Here is a 23,960-nt window from a genome sequence, read left to right on the forward strand (position 1 = left end):
AAATTTATTATCTTTCTGTTGATACATAAACTTCCAAACTTTAAAACAAACATCTCAGCTGCTACTGCTTATTATTATTTATGGTTATGTTATGAGGAGCGACTTGGTAAGTAAATCTTTTTAGGTGATTTTTTCAAGATAACAGCATTTACTGGATGGTGGAGAGAGTATCTGATGCTACGAAGTAAAATTATTTAATACGTAAGTGGCTGCACTTATATTTTTAAGCAAATATGAAGTTTGTGATTAAAAGAGAAAATGAGAAATATGTCACTCACATTTTTATGTGTGTATGTGCATTCAGTTTGGGATTGGATTATATTTTTTATTGATAACAGTATGGGCTTTACAGAGGCTAGATTCTATTATATACCCTAAAATATTTTGTTCAGTTGTGGCATATTCATTGAGAAGAATAATTTGCAGTTGAGACACTGATGTCAACAGAGCGTGAAGGTTGCATCCAGTATTCAGGCTCATCTCAAAAATACTTCTGAGACAGGGTGATTCTGTTGGTAAAGAAAGTTAAATGATATTAATCTCTGTGCTTTTTGAATTAATTTTGGACATTATAAATGCAGCTGATTGATATACAATTGAACCCCAAATAATGTCAATGGAATATATAACATTGTTTCAGTTTACAAGCCTATCTAGTTGTCTTTTCTCTTGTTCTTTAATTTTTTCCTAATAACAGATACATTTCCTTTTTTAGATTACAACTGGTGAAAGATTGATGATGGATGTCTTTAAACAGGTGGTTAAATAAATAGTCTGTGAATAACTATGTTCATGCTAGATAGGCAGCTATTATCATGCTACTTTGAAAGTTGAATATATCCTTGCTCTTTCCGATTGCCTTGTAGACTAAAATGATATTAGATGTATCAGATGATTATATCCTGTATTAATTCACACTGTGAATTTTTTTGTCCACAAACTCTTCCCATACTTTTGGAGCTAGTGTGACAAAACTTAAAAGTCAGTCTGTGGGTGCCTTGTGGGTGTTCTTGTGTATGAAGTGCAGTTTAAAGGCACCCAGAAAGAAGGTCACAGGCATGATAGAGTAGATATTGGATAGTTTTTTTGTGTTCCTCTCACCTTCTTGTGTTCTTGGGAGTACCATTTTTGAAACAGTATTAGTATCCCAACTCATAAACGTTTTTTCTTTCTCAGATACAGGCCTTCTTGGAATAGTTATAGAAATAAGTTGGGATAATGAAGAAGATTCAATGGTCAGCTGAAAGAAAAAGAAAGTTAGACAATTTGAAAATTTTCGATTGAGCAGGTTTATTATGATGATGTGAATGTTTGGAATTTAAGCTAATAAATGACAATTGAATTAAATAAATGATTATTTTATTTTATATTAATCTGTCATTTTTGATAAATGAAAAAGCCTACTTGGTTTGAACTTTGCTTGAGAGAAGCCATACGAAAACCAAATGCAAACTGATAACTTCCCATGTGTAGTAATAGTCAAATGTAATTGGAAAAATTGACATCTAGTGGCTTTAACTTGTTTTTGCATTTATACAATATTCTTTGTTAAATATTCTGTAATCATAATTATAGTATTTTCTGTTGAAGTAACACTTACATCATGTAGGAATATGAAATTAACTGCTGTTATTTTACTTGTACAGTAAGCAGGCATTATGTGGGAACTACTAGGTAAGTGTTTGTTTTAGAGCAAAGCCATTTTAGGCTACCAGCTGTGTCCATTGTGAAGAATTGAACCTCATATTTTAATGTTATAAATCCATAAACTTACAGCTCTCTCACTGAGGGTGACACAAGATGAATGAAACATTGATCTTCAAATTTCTGTGTCATAGAGTATTGACACAGAAAATCACAAGATGTGATTTTCTTACCTTGAAAAAATTATTACAATGAGAATTTTGACAAATTAACAGCAAAGAGTTGATAATGGGGTGTCTAAGAATATGCAGAAGTATGATTTTCACCTCAGTGATGTTGAGAAATCCCACTTGTAGAGAAATATATATGTAAAAACGGCTTGTTTGGGTTGAGAAATTTTTTTTCTTTTTTACGTAGAACCTCTCTTGCTTTTTTTGTGAACCTGACGATGACCGAAGAAGATTGAAACGCTGTTCACTCCTCTATGTAAAAAAAAATTCAACCCAAACGAGTCGTTTTTACATGTTGTTTTTTCCAATTTTCATTGTTAAACTCAAAACAACCAACTTCAACCAGTTACTGTATTTATCGACCGTTAACACAGTAAATTACCAACCATATTTTGCTATACATTATCTCAGCTGGTTTGTTTAAACTGCTATGTATGTATATATAATCGTTTTAATGCTAAAGTTGTTTGTTGATCATATAGAAATTGCATTATTTTGGTGGCAAGTTTGAACAAAGTGGAAATTTGATAGAATAATTTCTTATATAAAATGTCATAAGTTTAGGGTTTGGTCTTGTGTTTTTCAGAATGCAGTGGATCTTCCAAAATGTTGTTTTGGTTAAGATGAAAAGTCTTTCTAAAGCAAGGCCATTTTGTCCAGTCTTTTATTCTACTTTGACCTTTATTTTTGTTGTAAAAATGATTTTTGACACGTTCATTATATCTTGGACACTGCACAATTAGTTAAAATTAATAATAGAACCTTTCTAATTTGAGATCTAATCAGTTTTATTTTAATTATTTTCTTTCAATAACGGATTGATTTAAGACAATGAAAGTGTTTACAAGAAGAACAGCGAAGTATCTTATTCTCACGATTTCTTGTGCTTCTCACGTTTCTTGTCTTTTCATAAGATTCTAACGTTTCGGATATTTCTTTCTTCAACAGGAACCACGCTGTGATTGCATCATTAACGTTTGCATTTCCTGTGAAAATAATAACTTTCAGCATTTTACTTGCAACTGAGACTATGGGAAACATGACTCTCGGATATTCTTCCGGTGTATATTGCCTAATTTAGCAGTGAAAACAGGTTTCCTGTACGTAAATAACTTTTCTAAAGGCAATAGGTATTCCTGCAAACTCTTCATAGAAACAAAGGAAAACTCGTTTCCAAATGAAGATTCGTTATAAAGATAAACTGATGGTGTATTGTTCGTAAGCTCTAATACTAAAATTATCGTTAAAAGACGGTTCATGTGCGTTTTATTCTTTGCTGGATATGCAAATACACTTGTTTTTGTACGAGAAGGGTTACATAAATTTTGATAAATGTTCAAGTTCATTAGTGATTCAGAATACTCATTCTTATGACACTTGAGTCGTGCCCCACTCCACTCTCCACCCAGTGGCCCATCGGCATGTCTGCGGACGCATACCGCTAGAAACCGGATTACGATACCTCTGGTGAGCAGAGGACAGATAGCCCATTGTGTACTTTGGTCGCACAGCATTTCGAACATTTATTTTAGTTGTTATAATTGTTGAATTAATCATTTACAAACTACGCCAGTTCCAGTTGTGTTTGTTTGTTTTTTTAATTTCGCGCAAAGCTACACGAGAAGTATCTGTGTCAGTCGCCCTTAATTTAGCAGTATAAAACTAGAGGGAAGGCAGCTAGTTATCATCACCCACCGCCAACTCTTGAGCTACTATTTACCAACGAATAGCGGGATTGACAATAACATTATAACACCACCATGGCTGTAAGGACAAGCATGTTTGGTGTGACGGGGATTAGAACCCGCGACCCTCGGATTACGAATGGAGCCTCTTAACCACTCGGCCATGCCAGGCCGTTCCAGTTGTGTCAAATTGATCAAAAAATCCCTTTCGTAACAAATTGTCTGTTGCTATATTATTAAATAAAACGCTATACGATGGGCTATTTGTGCTATACCCATCACAGGAATGAAGAATTCCTATTTTAGCGTTATAAGTCTTAAGATTACCGCTGAGCCACTGGAGAATAACATTAAGCTTGTTTATGGCGAAGCTACTAAAGTTGTATGTCGCCATCTCTTATTTTTAACTGCCCAAGAGGAGGAGGACATCAGGTCGACAGCATCCACTGCCAACTCTTGAGTTACTCTTTACCAACATATAGTTGGTTTGACAGTCAAATTATAACGTTCGTAATACTAAAAGAGTGAGCATGTTTGGCGGAGCCTTTCGACCTCATGACCCATAGATTCTGAGTAAAATACTCTAAGAACCAGACCATCATAAGCCTGAATCAGTATTATGTTGTCTGTTTTAACTTTTCTTTAATCTTGTGTACTAATCCTGCGTAACCATTTCTTGTGAAGTGGTTTCAGCAGTTACATTAGATTTTATAAGGGTATTGATTGCCTTTTATTTCTTCCTCCGTACAGCAAGGTTAAAAACAAAACTCACTAAATTATATAGATACACGCTTTATAAGTCTTTGTCAGGTAGGTCGGAAAGAACATCTAGCTGTTCCATGATTTTATTTAAAATAATGAAAACGGGTTTAAAGTTTGTTTGTAATAAATAAATGTTGTTAAATTTTTTTTTTCAGTCTGTGATTTTTGAGGAAGTCGACTTGACAGACTTGAGCATAGCTGAATGTAGTACAAAAAATGTAAACCACAGTTTTCAGGTCAGTGAACTCATATTTTGACAGGTAAATGTTGTATGATTTATGTGCTTTTACGTATTTTATTATTATTATTAGTAATTTATTACAAAGCTAAATAATTGTGTATTCCTTTCAGAAAACAACAATTTGTCGTTGTGATTAATTTTTAAGTACCATAACAATTCTGTGGATCAGAGAGACATTATTGGTGAGTTAGTTCCCAAACAAAGCATCCTGGTACTATAATTTTTAAATTATGAAGAGGGATTTCAACTCTGCGATATTTGGAATCTAGTTTGCTCACTACTGTGCTAGAATTCACGCTGATTTCTAGGCTGTGAGGAAATAAAACTCGTACCCCTATCCATTCTTGTATATAAAAGATGGTAGTGACCACATGTATTGTACAAAACAAGATCGGGTTCTTCAATTCTACCAAGTAGTTTCCTCCACGGTTTTCGTGAGTTCTGTTGACCGAGAAAGACTAGATAAAATTTACTTCGCGCTATAAGTGCGGTACCTGCCAGATATTAAAACTTGTTTTGTGTAAGAGGAACACTTTGGATATCTCCACAACTTCGTAGCCGAACACTATTGAGAAGCAAATCCTTTTGGCAGTAATGTTTTTTTTTGTTTTGGTTAACAGGTTGATCCCTTAAACGAATATATTTTTTATTTCTAACTTAAATACCGAAAACCATGGCATCACATCCGTAGTCCACCTAATTTGGTCTCATTGACAAGCATTCCTGGTGTCAGTTATGCTGTTAGTTTATTTATATTCTTATTTTAGTCATGTAACTACTTTTGATGGATAATACTTTTTATTACTCGTTAAAGTTTTTATTTTGTTTATATTTCTTAGAGCTTCACAAGACTTAAAGAGGTTATGTAAGTTTCAAAGTGTTTACTTACAAACTGTGCTTCACTCATTATTATTTATTGTTATAAGGTGCTTGAACTGAATTTGTACTCTAGCTAGATATAATACGAAGTGTAGGTTTTGTCATTGGTTGTAGCTTACATTTGTAGATATAACGTTTTTGTTTGTTTATTTTTAACGTTTATACTTTTCTTTGAATGATTAAAAATTGAAATTAATACGAAACACTGTATATTGAATTTTGTTTTATACCCTATTTTTAATATCTTTTCACAGTTGATAACTCCATTTCGTCGACTTATCCTGTGTGCCGAGTCGCGGAAGGAGATGGAATCGTGGATATCGGCCCTGAAAAGCGTTGGAAACAAGAACTTTTACGAGGTAAGAAACGTCTACTGATTTTTACCACCACGATAGAATTAATTCAGTACGTATTTGAGGAGAGGCCAGCCTTCAAAGTTTTATGGTATATTATTGGCGATAATCGCATCTTATAACACTTGCCTAAGAATTATGCCCATTTCTTTTTATATTACCTCGCGTTGTCAGTAAAACGTTCTCAAGGAACGCTATGAGGCTGGATGCAGGCTTTATCACCCAGAAGCATTTTAGATACAGTTCTAAGTTAGTAGGATCAATAATGTAAGTGACGGTGTTTCTCGAAGATCCCTCGTACCTTACAATCAGTTATTTAGTTTGTTAGTTGTTATATCACAAAAATAAATACCTTTTTTTATTGGTACCGTAATGGTTAGTGTATTAATCTAAACTTACTGTTGTTTCATTATTCTATTTGGAACTTACTTTTGGATAAAAAAAACAAACTTGTGAAGTTATTGTCTGCTTTCAGATATTTCGATACATTTTAATGTCTCTGTATAACAAATAATTATTCTCATTTTACTGATTGAACGATGTAAGCCATGTTGAAACTTACAAAACTTGCTTATATTTTTAAGGGTTAACCAAAGCTGTTATATAATTTTAATGTTTAAAGGTATTGTTTGATGAATTACAAGGAAGAAGAATGAACTCGGAGATTTTAAACAGAACAGATTTAAACATGAAATACAAATATGCATTACTCTAAAAAATAGGTAAATCAAATCAACGTTATGGACTAGCTAAAACATACTAGTAATAATTTTGAAATCATAAGGTGTATGTTAAATTTAGATTGGTGGTATTATCTGATATTACACTTTTGAATTATAATTATATTTACATTTAGCCCTGGCGACAGCATATGCGCTTTTTGGGGTGTATGTGTGTGTTCTGTATTATTAGTCGTCAATGTACATTAATGAGTAAACTATAGGACAGCATATTAATATGACCCATTCACAACGAATGTAATTTTCGAAGATTTTAAAAATTATTTATGATATAATAAAAAATGAAAGGCTTTACGTTTGAACTGTGTATTATTATTATTACTACATTTACCACGAATTATATTTGATTTCAATTTTTAACTTGTATATGTCCTAGTTTTATTTTATATCAATTTCAAATCTGAAACACGGGAAGGCGCTAAATCTAAATTGGACGGGCAAACCGTCATTAAGCCTCTATCTCCATGGCGGGCCCGCCATGACCAGGTGGTTAAAGCACTGGACTTGTAATCTGAGGGTTTGAATCTCCGTCACACCGAACATGTTTGCCCTTTCAGTCGTGGGGGAATTATAATGTGATGGTCAATCCCACTATTCGTTGGTAAAAGAGTAGCACAAGAGTTGGCAGTGGGTGGTGATGACTAGCTGGATTCCTTCTAGTCTTACACTATTAAATTAGGAACGGCTAGCCCAGGCAGCCCTCATGTAGCTTTGTGCGAAATTCAAACAAAGAAACAAGCTCCATGGCGTTAGCCATTCATATGTACGTGAAAAAAGAAAGCCAATAACTGTTTTTAAGGTCAACGTTACATAACTATCTGCACTGTGCTTATAGTAAAGGGTTATACCTCGAATTTTAGTATTAAAATCCCTCAAGCTTAAAACACATTGTGTAAAGCCTTTAAAATTTGTCATTTTATTTGTCCAAATACGTGTACAAGTTTCTCACATTTTTATATTTATATTTTTTGAATGTTATATTTCTCGACCTAACAAGGAAGACAGATCTTCAGAAACACCTAAATTATCTTACTTCACATGCATAGAGGTTGAGTATGTTATATTAAGCTGATTCTGGTGCCTCACCACGTCGTTACAGTCCATGTCGCAACATCCAGCTATGCGCTCTCTGACTATAGCCCAAAAGTATTATTTCTATTGCAGAAAACTTTTCATAGAGATTTCATGTCCAGAACATCTCACTATTCTATATATATTTTAATAATCCGTCGAATATACGAGTACGACGGTTTCCTAGCGTTTTCTTTCAACATTCCAGTTGCAAAATATCCATAGATGGGTGTGTCTGACGACTTGACTAATACGTCTATAGAATAATATAAATACCCATTTTATTTTGCAGTTGTTGAGGTATGGAACAGTTGAATATGTATTTAGTAGAAACAGTTTTATGGATACATAACTTGAGTTACTTTTTCAAACAAAGACCTTTCTTGATTATGCTGTGTAGTATTGAACTTTGTGTTCGTGGATTCTCACCTGTTATAAGACACCGAACTTAACTATTTTAGCTTATTGTTGGTCTCTTTCTGGATGGCATGAGTGCCTCAAGTTGATCCCATCAACTCAAAGCCTCCAGTATGAATACACTTTTATGATCCGAGTGTATAAATAATTCTGTATCAGAAAGGGCTGTTAGTACCATTCCATAAACGATCAGTTTAGAGTGATACAACAACACCTAGGTAAAGACTAAGAATGACAATTTATGCATTTTCTATACCACAACTTTATTATGGGCTGTAATTGTCACGTGACTTCCTGATTTTCTTGTAAAAATAGTTTTATTATAACATGCTAATTTTTCTGTATAGCACCATTAATTCTTCAATTTCTAATTGGTTGTAATTTAAAGTTTAATTCAATTTTTTATTTGCGTATGCCATCCAATGAAAACTGAATTTATAAATTAAAAACTGACTATTTTACCAGATGTTATAAATGTTTGGAAGACATTAAATGTGGTGACTTATCACACTTTGATTTTCTAGAGATATTTGTACTTATAATATTACTGCAGTTAATATATGACTAAAACTTTGTCCCTGCTGGTACAGCGGTAAGTCTACGGATTTACAACGATAAAATCAGGGGTTCGATTCCCTTGGTGGACTCAGCAGATAGCCTTATGTGGCCTTGCCATAAGAAAAAACACACAAAAACTGAGTAAAACTTATGTTAAATCTTTTATACATCTATTAGTTTTTTGACACTAGTTCATTGGCGAGGAAACAAGTTTTTAAAATTGTTTGCAACATCTGCCAATACACGGCTTCTTGTTTTAAGTGAAACTGAGGCTGTATTGTGTGAGACATAAATTCATAACTAGTCATTTATCGGTTACTCAAGTTATATTATAGTCACGCATAAAGTTTGACAAAATCAACTTGCATAAAGTTATGTAACTCAATGATTACTTTGTTGTGTGTTTACGAGAAAAAGAAAATGGAAATGTGGCGCCATCTGATGTTAATTGTAAACAATGAATATCAAGAGTAATATATCTTATTACGAGAACATTTGGAAAGGTGTCACATATTTTCATTGGAAAATGTTATGACTTTCGTTACATAAGTAATGTTCACAAAATCTGTGTTTCAGAGATGTTTTATGTTTCTGTAAGTTTTCTGAGTAACACTAATTTGTTTCTTTTAGTCTCCATGGTGCATCATACAGTCTGAAATTTCAATGTGGATTTTGAAATTTCAATTCATGTAACACTGTGCACAAACAATTGACATTATTTATACGATTAAAATTTAACTGTGATATTTTAATAATTGGTTTAACAACGTTTTCCTTTTCATAACTATATATTAAGTTACATTATTTTTATATATATCCAGGGAGCTGAAAACCCCGATTTTATGTCTGGCCAACATCATTGGTTTGTTACTTCCCATGCTAGACCAACTTACTGTAACTTATGTAGAGAGGCTTTATCTGGAGTAACATCTCGTGGCTTATCTTGTGAAGGTAAAAAACTTTTATTATTATATAAAGATATCACATAATAGAAGTGATGTCTATATTCTTATTTTCTTCCTTCATTCAGAATTAAGCAGGAAATAATTTTACAAAATATTGTAAACTAAACAGCTTATATTCTGCAAATTTAATATAATTATTATTCTCTTTGTGTGCTTCATCAACAGTGTATTTTTATAAAATATAGCATGCTCTCTCTAGTAATATAATTCTTGCTAAAATATGGAAGTAAATTGGATAGACAAATTCTTCAAATGTATTTACACATTTTTTACTGTCTTTAATTTGCATATCACTTTTAATATATTTTATTGTATGCCTGCTAATGAATGTGTAGTATTTCCTGTAAATGACTGGGTTTGAAATATTTTTTGTTGGCTCTATAAAAATTTATAGTGCATACTGGGGGGATTTACACAGTTTAATGAAAGCTAAGAATAGATTACCTTTCCACTCAAGATAAATGTGAAAGAATATACTTTTATTTAAATAAACGTTTTGCCTTTGAGGCTTCTTCAGGTTTAATTTTATATCAGATTATTTGTCAAATTAAACAAATTAATTAATGAATATTCTAATATCAAACAATTATGTATATTAACTCTGAAGAAGTCTCAAAGATGAAATGTTGGTTTAAATAAAAATATTTTTTTTACATTTATATGGATCGTAATGGTCATTTTGTCTTAATTTTTATACTGAGTGTGGAGTCAGTTTAGATAAAGAATATTTTGGCCTTTTCCTGATGAAACATTGGACAATAGAGCTTAGACTGTGTCTTATGCTTAAGTTTGTAATCTGTGATGCTTTTTTGATAGATGTAAATGTATCTAAAGATGTTGTTCTAAAAACACGTATGTCCAAAAAGTCTTGATAAAAATGAAATAGAAACCCTATAAGCTGAGCACTTTTGAGAGGTTCACCTTTTGAAAGCACTTGGGTTATAGGGTTTCTATTTCAATTGTATCTAAACATGTTTATTAATGTTTGTTTTGGGCAATAAGTTGGTTAAATTATGCAGTGGTATGTTCCTGCTGAAAATTTAATATATCAGTGACTTAATTTTTTGAATAATTTAAATAAAGCTTTGAATGAAATTACTAAAATTAATTTTTTCTTTAATATTTCACTGGTAGTTTGCAAGTTTAAAGTACACAAGAAGTGTGCCATCAAAGCCCTTAATAATTGTAAGTGGACAACTTTAGCTACAATAGGAAGAGATATAATTGAGGATGAAGATAGGGTTTGTATACTTCCATTATTTTGTTTTAGTTGGAATGTAAAAACTTCAGCACAGAATAAAAACATAAAGTACATTTAGCCTCTTGTTTATGAACTTGATATTTTTGGAATGTTTTAATCCTTGTATTATTATTACTAAAATCATTTTTTCTCCTACGTACTTTTTATTCCAATACTGTTGTTTCCTAAACTGTTAAAACTTTTTTAAACATTATATTATGAATATAAAGATTTATTGCTTTCTTTAGTAATAAGAAACTCCAGTACATAACTTAGATTTTTATACATTAGTAATATGTATTCTCAACCAAACCCTGTTAATTTTAGAATTTTGATAAGTTTCACTCGTTTTAGCAATATAAACTTTCAAAATTGAAATAAGTTTCTTTTGTTATAGCAATGTTAACTTTCAGAATTTAGCTAAGTTTCTTTGGTTGTGTTTGTGTGAAGCTTTAGTATAAAACTTGCAAGATACAATTCTTTTTTTTATTCCTTTAATAATATGAAATTCCATTTCAGAAGTTGTCTGGTTCAAAATTTAGTTTTATATATTTGATTTCAATAATATGTGTTTTTACTATAAGCCTTTTTAGTCTTAGAACTAAGCTATCTTTCTTTGATTGTTTATTTCAAAACTTAGGTTTCTTTTCATGAAGTAAAGAATGAATTAGTATGCTTTCTACCAAGATAATAAGAATTGGTGAAATAACTTTTGAATTCTGTAAATCATACACTACTGTGTAATAGGAAGTCTTTTATCTCACTTTTTTTTATTGTGATTTAGTCTTTTCTTTCTTCAATTTATTTAATACTTAAGGTAATATTCAGGCTATTATGGACTTTTACCTTATTCTGGAGTTGTTCTTGTGTTGTGTGAACATGTTTTCACCTCTAGCTAATAAGGGTTAGGGAGGTAAATAGCCAAGGGTATTTGTTAATTCTTGACATGTTTAGTTCCTTCATATGTATGGATACATTTTCTCTCCGTTTTAACTTTGAAATAATTTTGTTCTTTCATAAGACAGCTATGATAGTGATAGTGAACATCATATATTTATTTTCCAGGTGATTTTTAAGGTATATAAGTGAATTTTACAGTGTTTTTAATTAGAAAGATTGTAAACCCTTAAACAGTAGGAATATTATAGGTAGCAGTGTCAGTTGATGATGACTGCTGTTTAAGGGTTAATAACGTAGTAAAGATTGTGAATATGAATTAATGCCATTTTCTTTGTTCATGACAAGTAATGAAAAGATCCAGTGTTTTTCTGCCTTTACACAGAATAAGTATCCAAACACTGGCTTATTATTGACTAACACTTGGTAGAGAGACATTCTGAACATTCTTGATGTGTGGATGAAGCTTTGAGTGAAAAAAAAAAAGAAAATATTTTTTATCGTAATATTTTATCTTGTAGAACTGGAAGGCATGAGTGATTCTGCAACTAATTCATATTTGGTGTTTGGATTGGTGTTGAGTAAAATGCTACTTTTGCAAATGAGTTTTTAAACCCAAGAAATAACACCATAAACCATTTATGTATCAGATGATTTTTTTTTGGATAATGGTTGAATTCTGCTTATTGTGATCAGGCATTGTGGTATTTATTCATTCAAGATATAACTTTCCTATAAAATGTTAGAATAAACAGTGGACAGTAATTTGCTTTATGCCAAGTATCCAGAAGTTCCTTGGCTTAAGGAGAATCTAATAAAATTTTATTGTTTTTTTTTCTCTTTTTCCAATGTATTTCTTTTTTGTCTGTCATACATTTTTCCTTGATAGTGGGCATGATCCACAATGAGTGAAGAGCTGTCTTCTGTTTAGAACTAGGAGGTATAACTAGGAATGGATCAGATGATAAGATTATTTGAAACCAATGAAGCTGCACAAAGATACATAAACTGATAACATATTTTTGTATTATATGAAGGTTGAGTTTGTTATATTTACATAATTTTGAAGACTTATCACATTGTTACAATCCATTTTGCCTCATTCTTTTATGTTGTACATAATAGGTGTACATTTTGACAATAGCTCTGCTGCATAAGTTACATTGGAAAAGTCCTTCCACCAGGTTTTTCATGTCAAAAGTATACCACTACTTTGTGCATGTTTTCCATCCACTGTCTGAGGATGATGGTCTTTGTACTGAATACCTTGGATACACATTTCTCCAGCTGCATGAAATCTGTGATGGTTGAATGGATATGTTGAAGAAGCAGCTTGTGTACACATGACTTGTGTCTTTCTTCCAGACAGAGATCCATCTTGCATAGCATATTGTTGCTTATAGCAAGTGACTTTTGTGTTTGTCTGCTCTAAACTATTAGAAGATGTCATGCTTTACTTATCACAGCTGGAGTATTACTTGTTGTAGATCCTTTTTTAGATGATCATGGGATCCCAGGTTAGTTTATCTTCCTTTGGTTTCCAGTACGATTAAGTACAAGGGATGTCTCCCATCTTGGAAATTCTAAATCTGCGAAACAGGAACAGTTAATTGAGAAGAGATAGACATTTGCCAGTCTGAGAGGGAAGTCAAGCTATAATGTTTTGGACAGACTAACATAATATTTCTCTAGTGTTGTTTTATGTATAAGGTTTTTTTTCACTAATGAAAGGGTGTATCAGGATATTGTATTTTATCACTAATAATGGTGTGAATTTTGCTTCTAAACACTTTTAAGTTATATATTTCTTACATTATTTTGAAAAATATTTAATTTCACATGATATGTTTTATAATTTAGTGTTGCTTTTTTAATATCAGTTCTTTTCAGAATTTAGTTATATGGATTTGAAATACATGAAACTCCATTTTGTGGCCATGTCTATTCCAGAACTTCTGTTTTTTGTTTATTTCAGAACTTAGCAATGCCTCATCAGTGGCTAGAAGGGAATCTTCCTGTTAGTGCCAAATGTAGTGTCTGCGATAAAACATGTGGAAGTGTCTTAAGGTTGCAAGACTGGAGATGCCTTTGGTGTCGAGCAATGGTAAGTTTGTTATTTGATGTTTTTTTGAAACACTGAAAATTTGTTTTTTTTTTGGCTATGGTTCCTAGTATTTTATGGTTTTCAACTGCTTGACAGGAGAAACTTTTATTAAAAGTCATTTATACCCTGGTGTTACCATGTTGATGGTATTTTGGGTTTCTTTCAGTAGCTAATATTTTACTTTGATGCTTTTACCAAACAGGAGAATGTTTTTGTTGCATATCTTTGCCACCTGCAAGTTTCAGACATTTTAAGTGTTGTTCTTTGGTGTTCTTATCACTTGAAATATTTTGGTCTTTTTCTACCTTAGTATTCTTACAAGACAAGAGGCATATTTGATGTGAAACCTTAGTGCAAATTTGTGCTTTGATCTTCTCAGCAAAATGGAGATGTTTTGGATCTCATGTTTTCATGTTCTTTTCATAGAGAAAATGTTTTTTTATGTGAAACTGCTACTATTGAAATTTTGTCAAAAATAATATGAAGTTTGGACCTTAGTTGTCTCACCATACTAGAGTGTTTTGGGTTTCATACCTGAATGAGTGTTATACTTTTATGATTTATCAAAGTTTTAGCTTATCAGAGTAACCTTTATTGCTATAAAGTATTAAATATTCTGCAAGTTTTCTTATCAGATTTGAATAATCTAGGCTGTTAAGAAATAATGAGTCTTATGCTATAAAATGTTCTTGAGAGACTGCAATGTCTTTTAATTTTTAGCTTACAAAAATATTTTTAAGTTATAGGATATTTATCGTAGCATAGTGTAATACATCACATGCCATCAGTCAAATGAACTGATAACTTTACGTGGTGACTATATTCATGCTCAGTCTTAAAGTACAAGTTTTTGGAGCTGTTGTATTTACAGTTAAGAAAATTAAATATTATCAAGTGACAGTAGTCATACTTACTCTTTTTGGCTCATAGCCACTATTGCTAACTCTTTTACCAACTGAATGTACTTGTGAATATTACCTAAATACATATAAAACATTAATGATGTCCATTATGTACAGCTACCATTCAACAAAGTTTACTATTGCTATTTAACCTAAACGACATCATATGTAAAAACACGTGTGCGAAACAGCCAGCTCAAGAGACCCAGGAACCTGGTGGCTAGAACCCTAAATTCATGTTGTTTTTATGCTAATATTTCTATTGAGTTTCAACATCTTCAACTATCAGTCAACAGATTTAAAGAATTACTGAATGGCTGAGTTTGTGTTTAGTTGCCAGATAAAAGAACTAAACCCTTAATATAATAACTGTACTTAAGTTAATTTTCCATTCAGTAAAGCTTTAATATTTACATAATGAGTATTTTCTATTTAGCAGTCTCACTAATCAGACAAAAAATTTAAACCTTTACCATAAATATTAAATTTATTATAATTATTGGCAACCTGATTATTAATTTTAGCCCATAACTACATTTTATTTATGCCTCAGCTGCTAGTTTTTGTTTGTAACATACAGATGCATTAATTACTATTTTTTTTTAATTTACTGATTTTTCACTATCTGTCAACAGGTCCACTCAGCCTGCAAAGCTTCATTTCCTAAACGTTGTCCACTAGGAATCTGTCATGTTTCTGTTGTTCCTCCTATTGCCTTGCACAGTATTGGCACTGATGATGCTTGGGAAGCTACAAGGCCAGTGGGATGTAGTCCACTTTTAGTATTTGTTAATTCTAAATCAGGTGACAACCAGGGAGTAAAGTTCTTGCGACGTTTTAAACAGCTCCTGAACCCTGCCCAAGTGTTTGATCTAATGAATACAGGGCCAGGACTCGGGTAAGCCTTTTATTTGTTGATTGACTTGATGTGTTACATATCAATGTAAGTATTAGGCTGAATTGTTAGTTTGATTAGTAACATGGCATTTGTTCAGTAAAAATACTACATATCTTATCCTTTTTTAATGTGTATATTTCCTACTTAAAAAGTGATGAAATTTTCTTAAGTTCTGCTTTAAAACATACTTGTTCTGAGTAAAGTCATATGCTACATGCAACATGAGTTATTAATTTCTGTAGAGGGTATTAGATACTTGTACTATGTTGTACTTTAGCTTGTATGCAGAGGATTGCTTTGTGACTATTTCGTGTCATTGATTCATATGATCTATTTTTCTGATTGGTCAGCTATGTAGAGAAGTGGGTATCATGAATGTACTTTCGGGTATTTTTTTTCTGTCTTCTTGAAAGAATTAAGAATTTATGTTGAATGTTTATACATGTTTTAACCTTCAAATACAGTTTATTCTACTTTTCAACTGATTCTATCAAATGTAGTAATCCTCTTTACAACTTCAATTAGCCATTTTTCTGCTTTCTTAAATTTTGCTTTAGTTTAATGTCAAGTATTGTCTCTTTTCTTTCCCCAGTACAAATAACTACACTTGCTTTTCTGCATATGAGTTCCTGAAATCTCTAGTTGTTGCACAGATCACATTAATGTTTTCTAAGTGTAACTTTGAAATTACTAAGGTTACATTTTTAGATGTTATTATTTGATTATATACACACAAACACAATTTACATTATTTGATAGTATTTACATTCCTAAAAGTGTCTTTCCTTAAATTCCTTAGTCATTCTAAGAAATTATTGAAAATATTATTTAATATAAAATGTTATACTTATGTACTATAAGGAATTCAGCTTGAACAGATATACAACTTTGATTAAGATAATTTCTTTTAATTATTTTACAGACTCCGAATGTTCCAAACATTTCATCCGTTTAGAGTGTTGGTGTGTGCTGGTGATGGAAGTGTGAGCTGGGTGTTAGCAGAGATAGATAAACTAAATCTACATAATCAGGTAAAATAAAACCAAATAAGTTCAGAGTACTGCATTTCTCTCCATTTGCTGTTACTAACTCTGTTACCACAATACTTATAATCTATAAATTGTTATTTAAAAACATCTGTATGTGTGTGTTTCATCTTGTAACTGGCAGTCTGCTGAACTGTTTGTAACCAAACCTGGCATGTACAGTTAATAACTTTTGAGATATGATCCTTCCCTTGCTACCCCCTGGAATCTTGTAGGCCTTCTTTGTGTGTTTTGTCATGTACTGGCAAATAATGGATTGATTGTCACCAAGCTTGATATATGTAATATACGGGTTGGTATTATGGATATGACCCCTCTTGCATTTAATAATGTCATTAGATAGAAAGGAAGTAAAATTCAAGTTTATGTAAGTATTTTTTTTTGTTCTGTAAAATTTTTAATTTTTATGTTATTGTTTGATTACACACACACACACACACAATTTACATTATTTGATAGCATTTACCTTCATAAAACTGCTCATTTAGCTTCTTATAATCAAAACATTGGCATATAAATAAATTATATTTTATTTAGTTTATTTTTTGAAACAAGTAACCATTATTTTTGTTTATGGTGACAAACAAGTAAAATAAATTTTATTGAAGTTAACAGGAAATTTGGTGTGGTATGAAAATTCAAGATTACAGTTGAATTGAACTGGAATGTTCTTAAATGTATAGACTTTTTGTATCATTACACTGTAGCATTGAATAAAGATTTTCAGTACTTTAAATAGCGCAGAGGATGTGATCTTATGTTAGGAGTAACAAACAATAGTTTTAGTACAAAGTGACAACCTGGGTTTATGTAGAAACATTTTATAAATTGATGCAGGTAATTAGCTAACTTTTAAGCCTGCAATTTCTAACCTATGTTTAGACTGAAACAAACTTAATGTTTCTGGTGATATACACATAAGTAAAAAATAATAGGAAGGAAGTATATTTAAGTGTTTGTAATTAAATCTTTCACTCAAAGTCTTGGCAAATCCACTAACTTAGCAGATTAAATTTTCTATAGATGTTCTTTATCTTTATTCAAGAAATAATTGGTTTCAATTAGAGCACAGTTTTATAAAGAATTTTGAAAGTTTATTGTCACTAATTTCATTTGCACTCATACTTTTGTTCTTAAAAATTATTTATATATTAAAAGTACTGATATTATTAAAAGTTGTAAAATTAGTGAAAATAGTACATGATTTTTTAAAATGAAATTAACATATTTCTGTTTTATTTTTTGTGAATAGTGCCAACTTGGTGTTTTACCTTTGGGAACAGGAAACGATTTGGCACGTGTTTTAGGTTGGGGTTCAGTGTGTGATGATGACACCCAACTCCCCCAACAGTTAGAAAAATATGAAGTAGCAACAACTAGACTTTTAGACAGGTTAGAGTCTTTATAATTTGATACTACTAATAAGAAAGAATCCATGTTAGGATTTTATTTTTCCTAAATAGTTTGGTACTGCATATTATACAAACATGTTAAATGCTATTAGTTGTATTAATCTTTTTTGCACCATGATCTTGGACATAGACTTGTGAGATTTGGCATGAATGATTGTGCAAAACTGTTACCTTTTGTTATTTGAGACAACATACAATATTATAAAGGTTAAAAGCTGTGTGGAATGATTTTTCTTGTTTTCTGTTTTATAATGAAGTCAGTAAAGTCTGGAAAAAATATTTGTTGTCATTTATATGGAACTAATATGCCATGTGCTTCATGATTGTAGGGAATTCAGACACATTTGTTGTTAACATTATTATATGAATGTTTAGGCAAATGGTAAGTAAAACTGATTTTATAAGTGAATATTTACTTTACATTATAATCTATTTAAGTGTTGTTAGGCAAACATTAGTTATTTTGTGTAAAGTTGGATAATTTAATACTCACAATTTTGATTGACATAAAGATTGCATTCCTAAGATGTTTGAATAATGAAAATATAAACATATCTTTAATGTGTGGCATAGTGAATTTTATTCAGACTTCATCTTGATACAAAAATAACTTTTTTTTATTATTGAAACAATAAAGATATGTTTCACATGGATCTTACCAGGTGGAGCATCATGACATATGAAAGAACAGTTCTTGAACCAGAAACAAAGAAGGTCTCATCTCCAGAGGCAAGCACTATTTGTTATATTAAACTTTCTAACTCATTGAATACATATAGTTAAGTGACATAGTCATGAGATAAATATTTTATTAGCTAACCTATCTCGTGACATTATGGTAGCAGTGACTACTGTAACTCCTAGCTTTTCCTTTTACTCAATTTCTGTAATATAATTGAATTTTGTATAATATTCCAAGATTTTGATGTCTGCAGTAATTCATTTTTGACCAATGTAAGCCTCTGCTGTGAGATTGCACCACATCTCCAGAGGACACTAAAGTTGGGTTATTTCTGTGTTTTTATGGTATTTTTGGACAGTAAGTTAGTGGAAGGTGAACTTCCTGTGTTGCTAGGCCAACATTTCCAAGAGAATAGAAAATTGTCATTTTGGAATAGTTTTTTTGTGAATGTTTATTATTAGAGAAGTGTGTAGATATGTATGTGTTTACATCTTAATATTTGAGTCTGTCTTGTCTTGGTCACAACACAATTCATCTTTGCACTGAAAGATTGGTCCAATTAATGGTATTATATCAAGTCCAACTGTGTAGACGTGTATACATCTTTTTCTTTTTTCCTTGTATTCTAGTGCTTAACAATTTTTTTTTTTTTTTGTATATCTAAACTTTGTATCCAACATGCATCAATACCTATAAAGAAGTAATTTGGTCTATATTCTTTAAACAACAGTATCTCACTGCCATATAAATCTTAGCATTCTTTTGGTATTGAGATTTTGGCTAATCTGCAGGTAGTTCTTTATTAAAGAACAACAAAGTAAGATATGTAGGGAATTAGTCAAACAGTCATTAGATAGTTAAATATTAAACATGTTTCTACATCTTCTGACTACATCACTCTGTGGAGTTAGATAAAATTGTAAGGTTAATACATTTTTGACATGGTAATACTCTCAAAAGATAAATCAGATGAAACAAAACGTTTTCTAAGTTGCTAGATTTTTTATTTCCTGTCACTGAATGGGCTGGTTTTAAATATTATGTAAAGTAATGCACCCAAAAAAAGGTAGGAATTTATGTTTCTTTACCTTTTGTGTCTAGAAATACAATATTGAATAAAGGTATCACAGGGTTGAAAGTTGTGGTTATTCAATATGTTAAACCTAATTGCTAAATATAGATCTGACATCAAATATCCTTCAGTTGTACATAGGTATGAAAATAGGAAATAAAGCAAAAATATCAGTAGAATGATTTAATTCAACTAATGGCAAAATTTAGTTAAATGTTGGAACATTGTAGTTATGGTTAAGAAAAGATAGGATGTAGTCTTTATAGCTGCTCTTATGATAAAAGTACCTATATTTACAGCACCATTGTCATAATTTAGTTTTTTTCTGCCAGTGATTATTAATAACTTATGGTTAATTTCCATTATTGAAGACAATAAAATATAACAAGCTGGGTAGAAATAGAAATACTTCTTGATATAAATCAGCATGTCAGAAAATTTATTGTATTGCATATAATTAAGTTAGGTACCTTCAGTTTTGATAATATCTTTGACTATAATTCTTATAATATTTCACAAAATTGGTTATTTTTGTTATTTAACTTTACAATGGACACAGGAGATGGTCTAAAGTGACTTTGCTCTAAAATAAATAAACAAAATTTCTAATATTACACACTAAGCAAATAATGCAAAATAACCTTCATAAGTATAATTGTTATTCCAAAAGTATTTTAACCATCATATGTAACTAATAAAATCACATTCATCAAACAGATTAGAGGTCTAGGCTTTTAGTGTGGTGATGTAAAATTACCTTTCTAACAATTCTCCATTCTGTGCTATAACTGAGTGTTTTTATGTCAAAGTGAATGTGCATAGGTAGGTAGGTATAAATATACAAATTTTTGCCTATTACTGTAGTGTCAATAAAAGTTTTTCTCCAGTCTTATTGCTTTGAGCAAACTAAAAACACATTTTACTTTGTATATAGTTCTTTATCTACATTGATCATCGAGTAGTGTATTGGTTGATGAATATTCCTTTCTGTTGCTGTTTCTGTTCCTTGCTATTACTGAAGGCTTATACCATGTATATATCTTTGTGATTTCTTTTGGTATACTTTAGTTTGATCCTATGTCAGTGGAAGATTCTGTTGTCACCCATCTTACCCAAATCTTACATTCTGACCAACATTCCGTTGTGATTTCTTCAGCTAAGTAAGTTGCTGCTTATGTGAATGATAAGAAGTGAAACAGTTTTGAAAATTAACTCACATGTTAAAAAGGTTACTTTTGTTGGGATAGTTCTTTTTGAAGTAAATCTAGGTAATAAAAGATGTTGTACTTAATAGTTTAATGTTTCCAGGGTATTTGATGGGATATATTGAATACTTTAAAGCAATTAACATAAAATGGAGAACATTTAATTGTTTCTATTATTTCAGGATATTGTGAGAAGCACTAAATAATTTAATACAATTATTAAAAGTTGAGTGTTTTTGTCTTTCTGAATGTTGTTTACAGCTTGGAAATGGTTCACGGTTAATGTATGTTATTTATCACTTTTCTAGGGTATTATGTGAAACTGTGAAAGATTTTATAGCTAAAGTGGGAATTGCTTATGCGCAGGAAGGGTCACATGTTGATGATTCCATTACTCAAAAGGTAAGAACATGATCTTGGAAAACATTAAAAGGTCTGTAGATTATATAATTGGAAAAATCATTTTAAAGCATGATATAAAGAAATGACAGAAAGACTCTTTGAATTATTATCATAAACATACAGGTGTTATAGGCATTGAATTTTTTTTTTTAATTTGGTGAAAGAGTTATTCATAGGTACCAAATAATATACGAAATTAAAATTTCAAAATATATTAATAAAGAATGAGTCAAGATTAACAACTTTCAAACCCTCTGGTAAATGAATTAATTAGCAATGAATCTAGTAATAAAATTTGCCAATCAACAAGAAAGACTTGTAATGAGACCTTTTTTAATGATATGACAGTAACTTGGATGCCATAAAAGTTTTTTTTTGTAAGATATTTGTGAAACAGTTCTCATTATTGTTGTTTACAATTAGACAAACTTTAAAAATTATTTTCAAAGTCATAATTGTTGTGTGTGAAATGGACATATATAATAGTGTTGATGGGGGGGGGTCCAAACATTTAGTTACTGAACATTTTGTTACTGCTACATTGTTACTAGGACAACTTGTGATAGGTGCATTTTTGTTATGTCATTTTTGTAACATGGCAGTTTTTATTATGAACTCTGATTTTATGACAGTTTTTTAAATATAACTTGCATGCCATAAGGAAATGGTTTTTATAACAATTGTATTTGTGAACTGTTCTCATTGTTGTTGTTTATAATTAGATATAAACTATTAAAATATTTTCAAAACTATAATTTTTATGTGTGAAATGGATGTATATAATTGTGTTGAAGGGGATCCAAAAAATTTAGTTACTGGACGGGCCTGGAATGGCCAAGCATGTTAAGGCGTGCAACTTGTAATCTGAGGGTCATGGGTTCGCATCCCCATTGTGCCAAACATGCTCGCCCTTTCAGCTGTAGGGGCGTTATAAAGTGACGATCAATCCCACTATTCATTGGTAAAAGAGTAGCCCAAGAGTTGGCGGTGAGTGATGATGATTAGCTGCCTTCCCTTTAGTCTTACACTGCTAAGTTAGGGACGGCTAGCACAGATAGCCCTCGAGTAGCTTTGTGTGAAATTCAAAAACAAACAAACAAATAAACAAGTTACTGGACATTTTGTTACTCCCACATTGTTACAAGAACATCTTTAGACAGGTGCATTTTTGTTGCATAATTTTTGTAACATGACAATTTTTGTTACAAATACTGATTTTGGGATAGTTTTTAAAATATAAAATTAATTGGTAACAGTAATAAAAATATTAATCATCAATTGCACAATAATTTAGGGACTCTTAAAAAATTACATAACACTATGGGGGTGAGAGGGTGTCTTTAGTCTGTATTATGATGTGTTATAGGGGGTGTCCTGAACAGTTGTGTAAAACATAATTTTAATAATACAGACTAAAGACACCCTCTCACCCCCATATATTATGTAATTTAAGGACTCTTAAAAAATTACATAACACTATGAGGGTGAGAGGGTGTCTTTAGTCTGTATTATGATGTGTTATAGGGGGGTGTCCTGAACAGTTGTGTGAAACATAATTTACAGTTAAAACGATTTAGGTCTTCAAAAATGTTTATTATAATTTAACATACTATTTGATATTCAAAATGCCTTCATCATCTTTAATAACTTGAACATTTCCAAACATAATATATGTAACATTTTTGGAAGAGAGGGGTGAGGTGGTATTTTTTGGTACTTGAATTAGGTATTGGCGAATTTAGTAACAAATTTTTTCAATTAACGAAAACCACTTGTAATGAATTTTTTTTTAATGATGTGATGGTTACTTAGATACTATAGAAAAGTGTTTTCTGTAATGAAAAGTCCATGTCATGAGCTGTTCATAGTAGTATGTCCCAGACTTGTCTCGAAGATTCTGTACATGTGATTGAACTCTTTCCATTTTGAATACAAATGATATTAATTGTGTGCTTTGCTGTGGTATTAATCCTCATTTGTACAAATGCTTTAGTCTGTGGTCCTAATAATATTAAGAGGGTGTTGTATTTTTAGTGCTTGTATAATGGTAACAAATGATATTTATTTCATAGTGTGCTGTTTTGAATGAAAAGTTAGACTCCTTACTAAAGACTCTTGAGGAAGAGTCAATAGCTACTTCTTCATCTCCAGAGAAAGTAATGAGTGATGTGACTGTTTCACATGAGAAAGAAGTTGAAAAGGGAGAGAGAGAAGTAACAGAAAAAGGAGAAAAAAGTGCTCATCCTAAAAAGAAAAAGGTAAGTTAGAATTCTAAACAAATAGCTCACTTTGAAATTTAAACAACATCCACTATGAAATGTAGCAAAGCAGATTGTATAATTTTCATGGTTTTATAAAGTGTTATTGCATGTCACTGTTCCTGCAAGTAGCTGATAAAAATGTAATGCTTAGTTTCATAAACAATGACATTAGGTTATTGGATGGTAATTGTTCATAAGAAAGTGAGTTACTATTACAGAAATTAAAACCTAACTTGCTTCTTCTTGCTATCGTAACAGATTAGCATAGCATGGTTTCCTTATAACACTGGATAC

The 23,960-nt window shown here is 31.2% G+C and overlaps 1 protein-coding gene across 5 annotated transcripts in view; it reads left to right on the forward strand.

Annotated features, from left to right (window-relative positions):
• LOC143225545 (diacylglycerol kinase delta-like) overlaps positions 1 to 23,960 on the forward strand; it is a 133,791-nt gene that overhangs the window by 65,764 nt on the left and 44,067 nt on the right. For all 5 annotated transcript variants that reach the window (XM_076455189.1, XM_076455191.1, XM_076455190.1 and 2 more), the window contains 12 exons: positions 4,477 to 4,557; positions 5,696 to 5,800; positions 9,402 to 9,531; positions 10,680 to 10,786; positions 13,658 to 13,786; positions 15,324 to 15,586; positions 16,509 to 16,617; positions 17,885 to 18,024; positions 18,707 to 18,773; positions 20,867 to 20,958; positions 21,312 to 21,405; positions 23,478 to 23,663. In XM_076455189.1, the coding sequence (XP_076311304.1) occupies positions 4,477 to 4,557; positions 5,696 to 5,800; positions 9,402 to 9,531; positions 10,680 to 10,786; positions 13,658 to 13,786; positions 15,324 to 15,586; positions 16,509 to 16,617; positions 17,885 to 18,024; positions 18,707 to 18,773; positions 20,867 to 20,958; positions 21,312 to 21,405; positions 23,478 to 23,663 (1,503 nt within the window). The remainder of the gene's footprint in view (positions 1 to 4,476; positions 4,558 to 5,695; positions 5,801 to 9,401; positions 9,532 to 10,679; positions 10,787 to 13,657; positions 13,787 to 15,323; positions 15,587 to 16,508; positions 16,618 to 17,884; positions 18,025 to 18,706; positions 18,774 to 20,866; positions 20,959 to 21,311; positions 21,406 to 23,477; positions 23,664 to 23,960) is intronic.

Source organism: Tachypleus tridentatus, chromosome 9 (genome assembly GCF_004210375.1).
Source record: "Tachypleus tridentatus isolate NWPU-2018 chromosome 9, ASM421037v1, whole genome shotgun sequence".
NCBI classification, from domain to species: domain Eukaryota; kingdom Metazoa; phylum Arthropoda; class Merostomata; order Xiphosura; family Limulidae; genus Tachypleus; species Tachypleus tridentatus.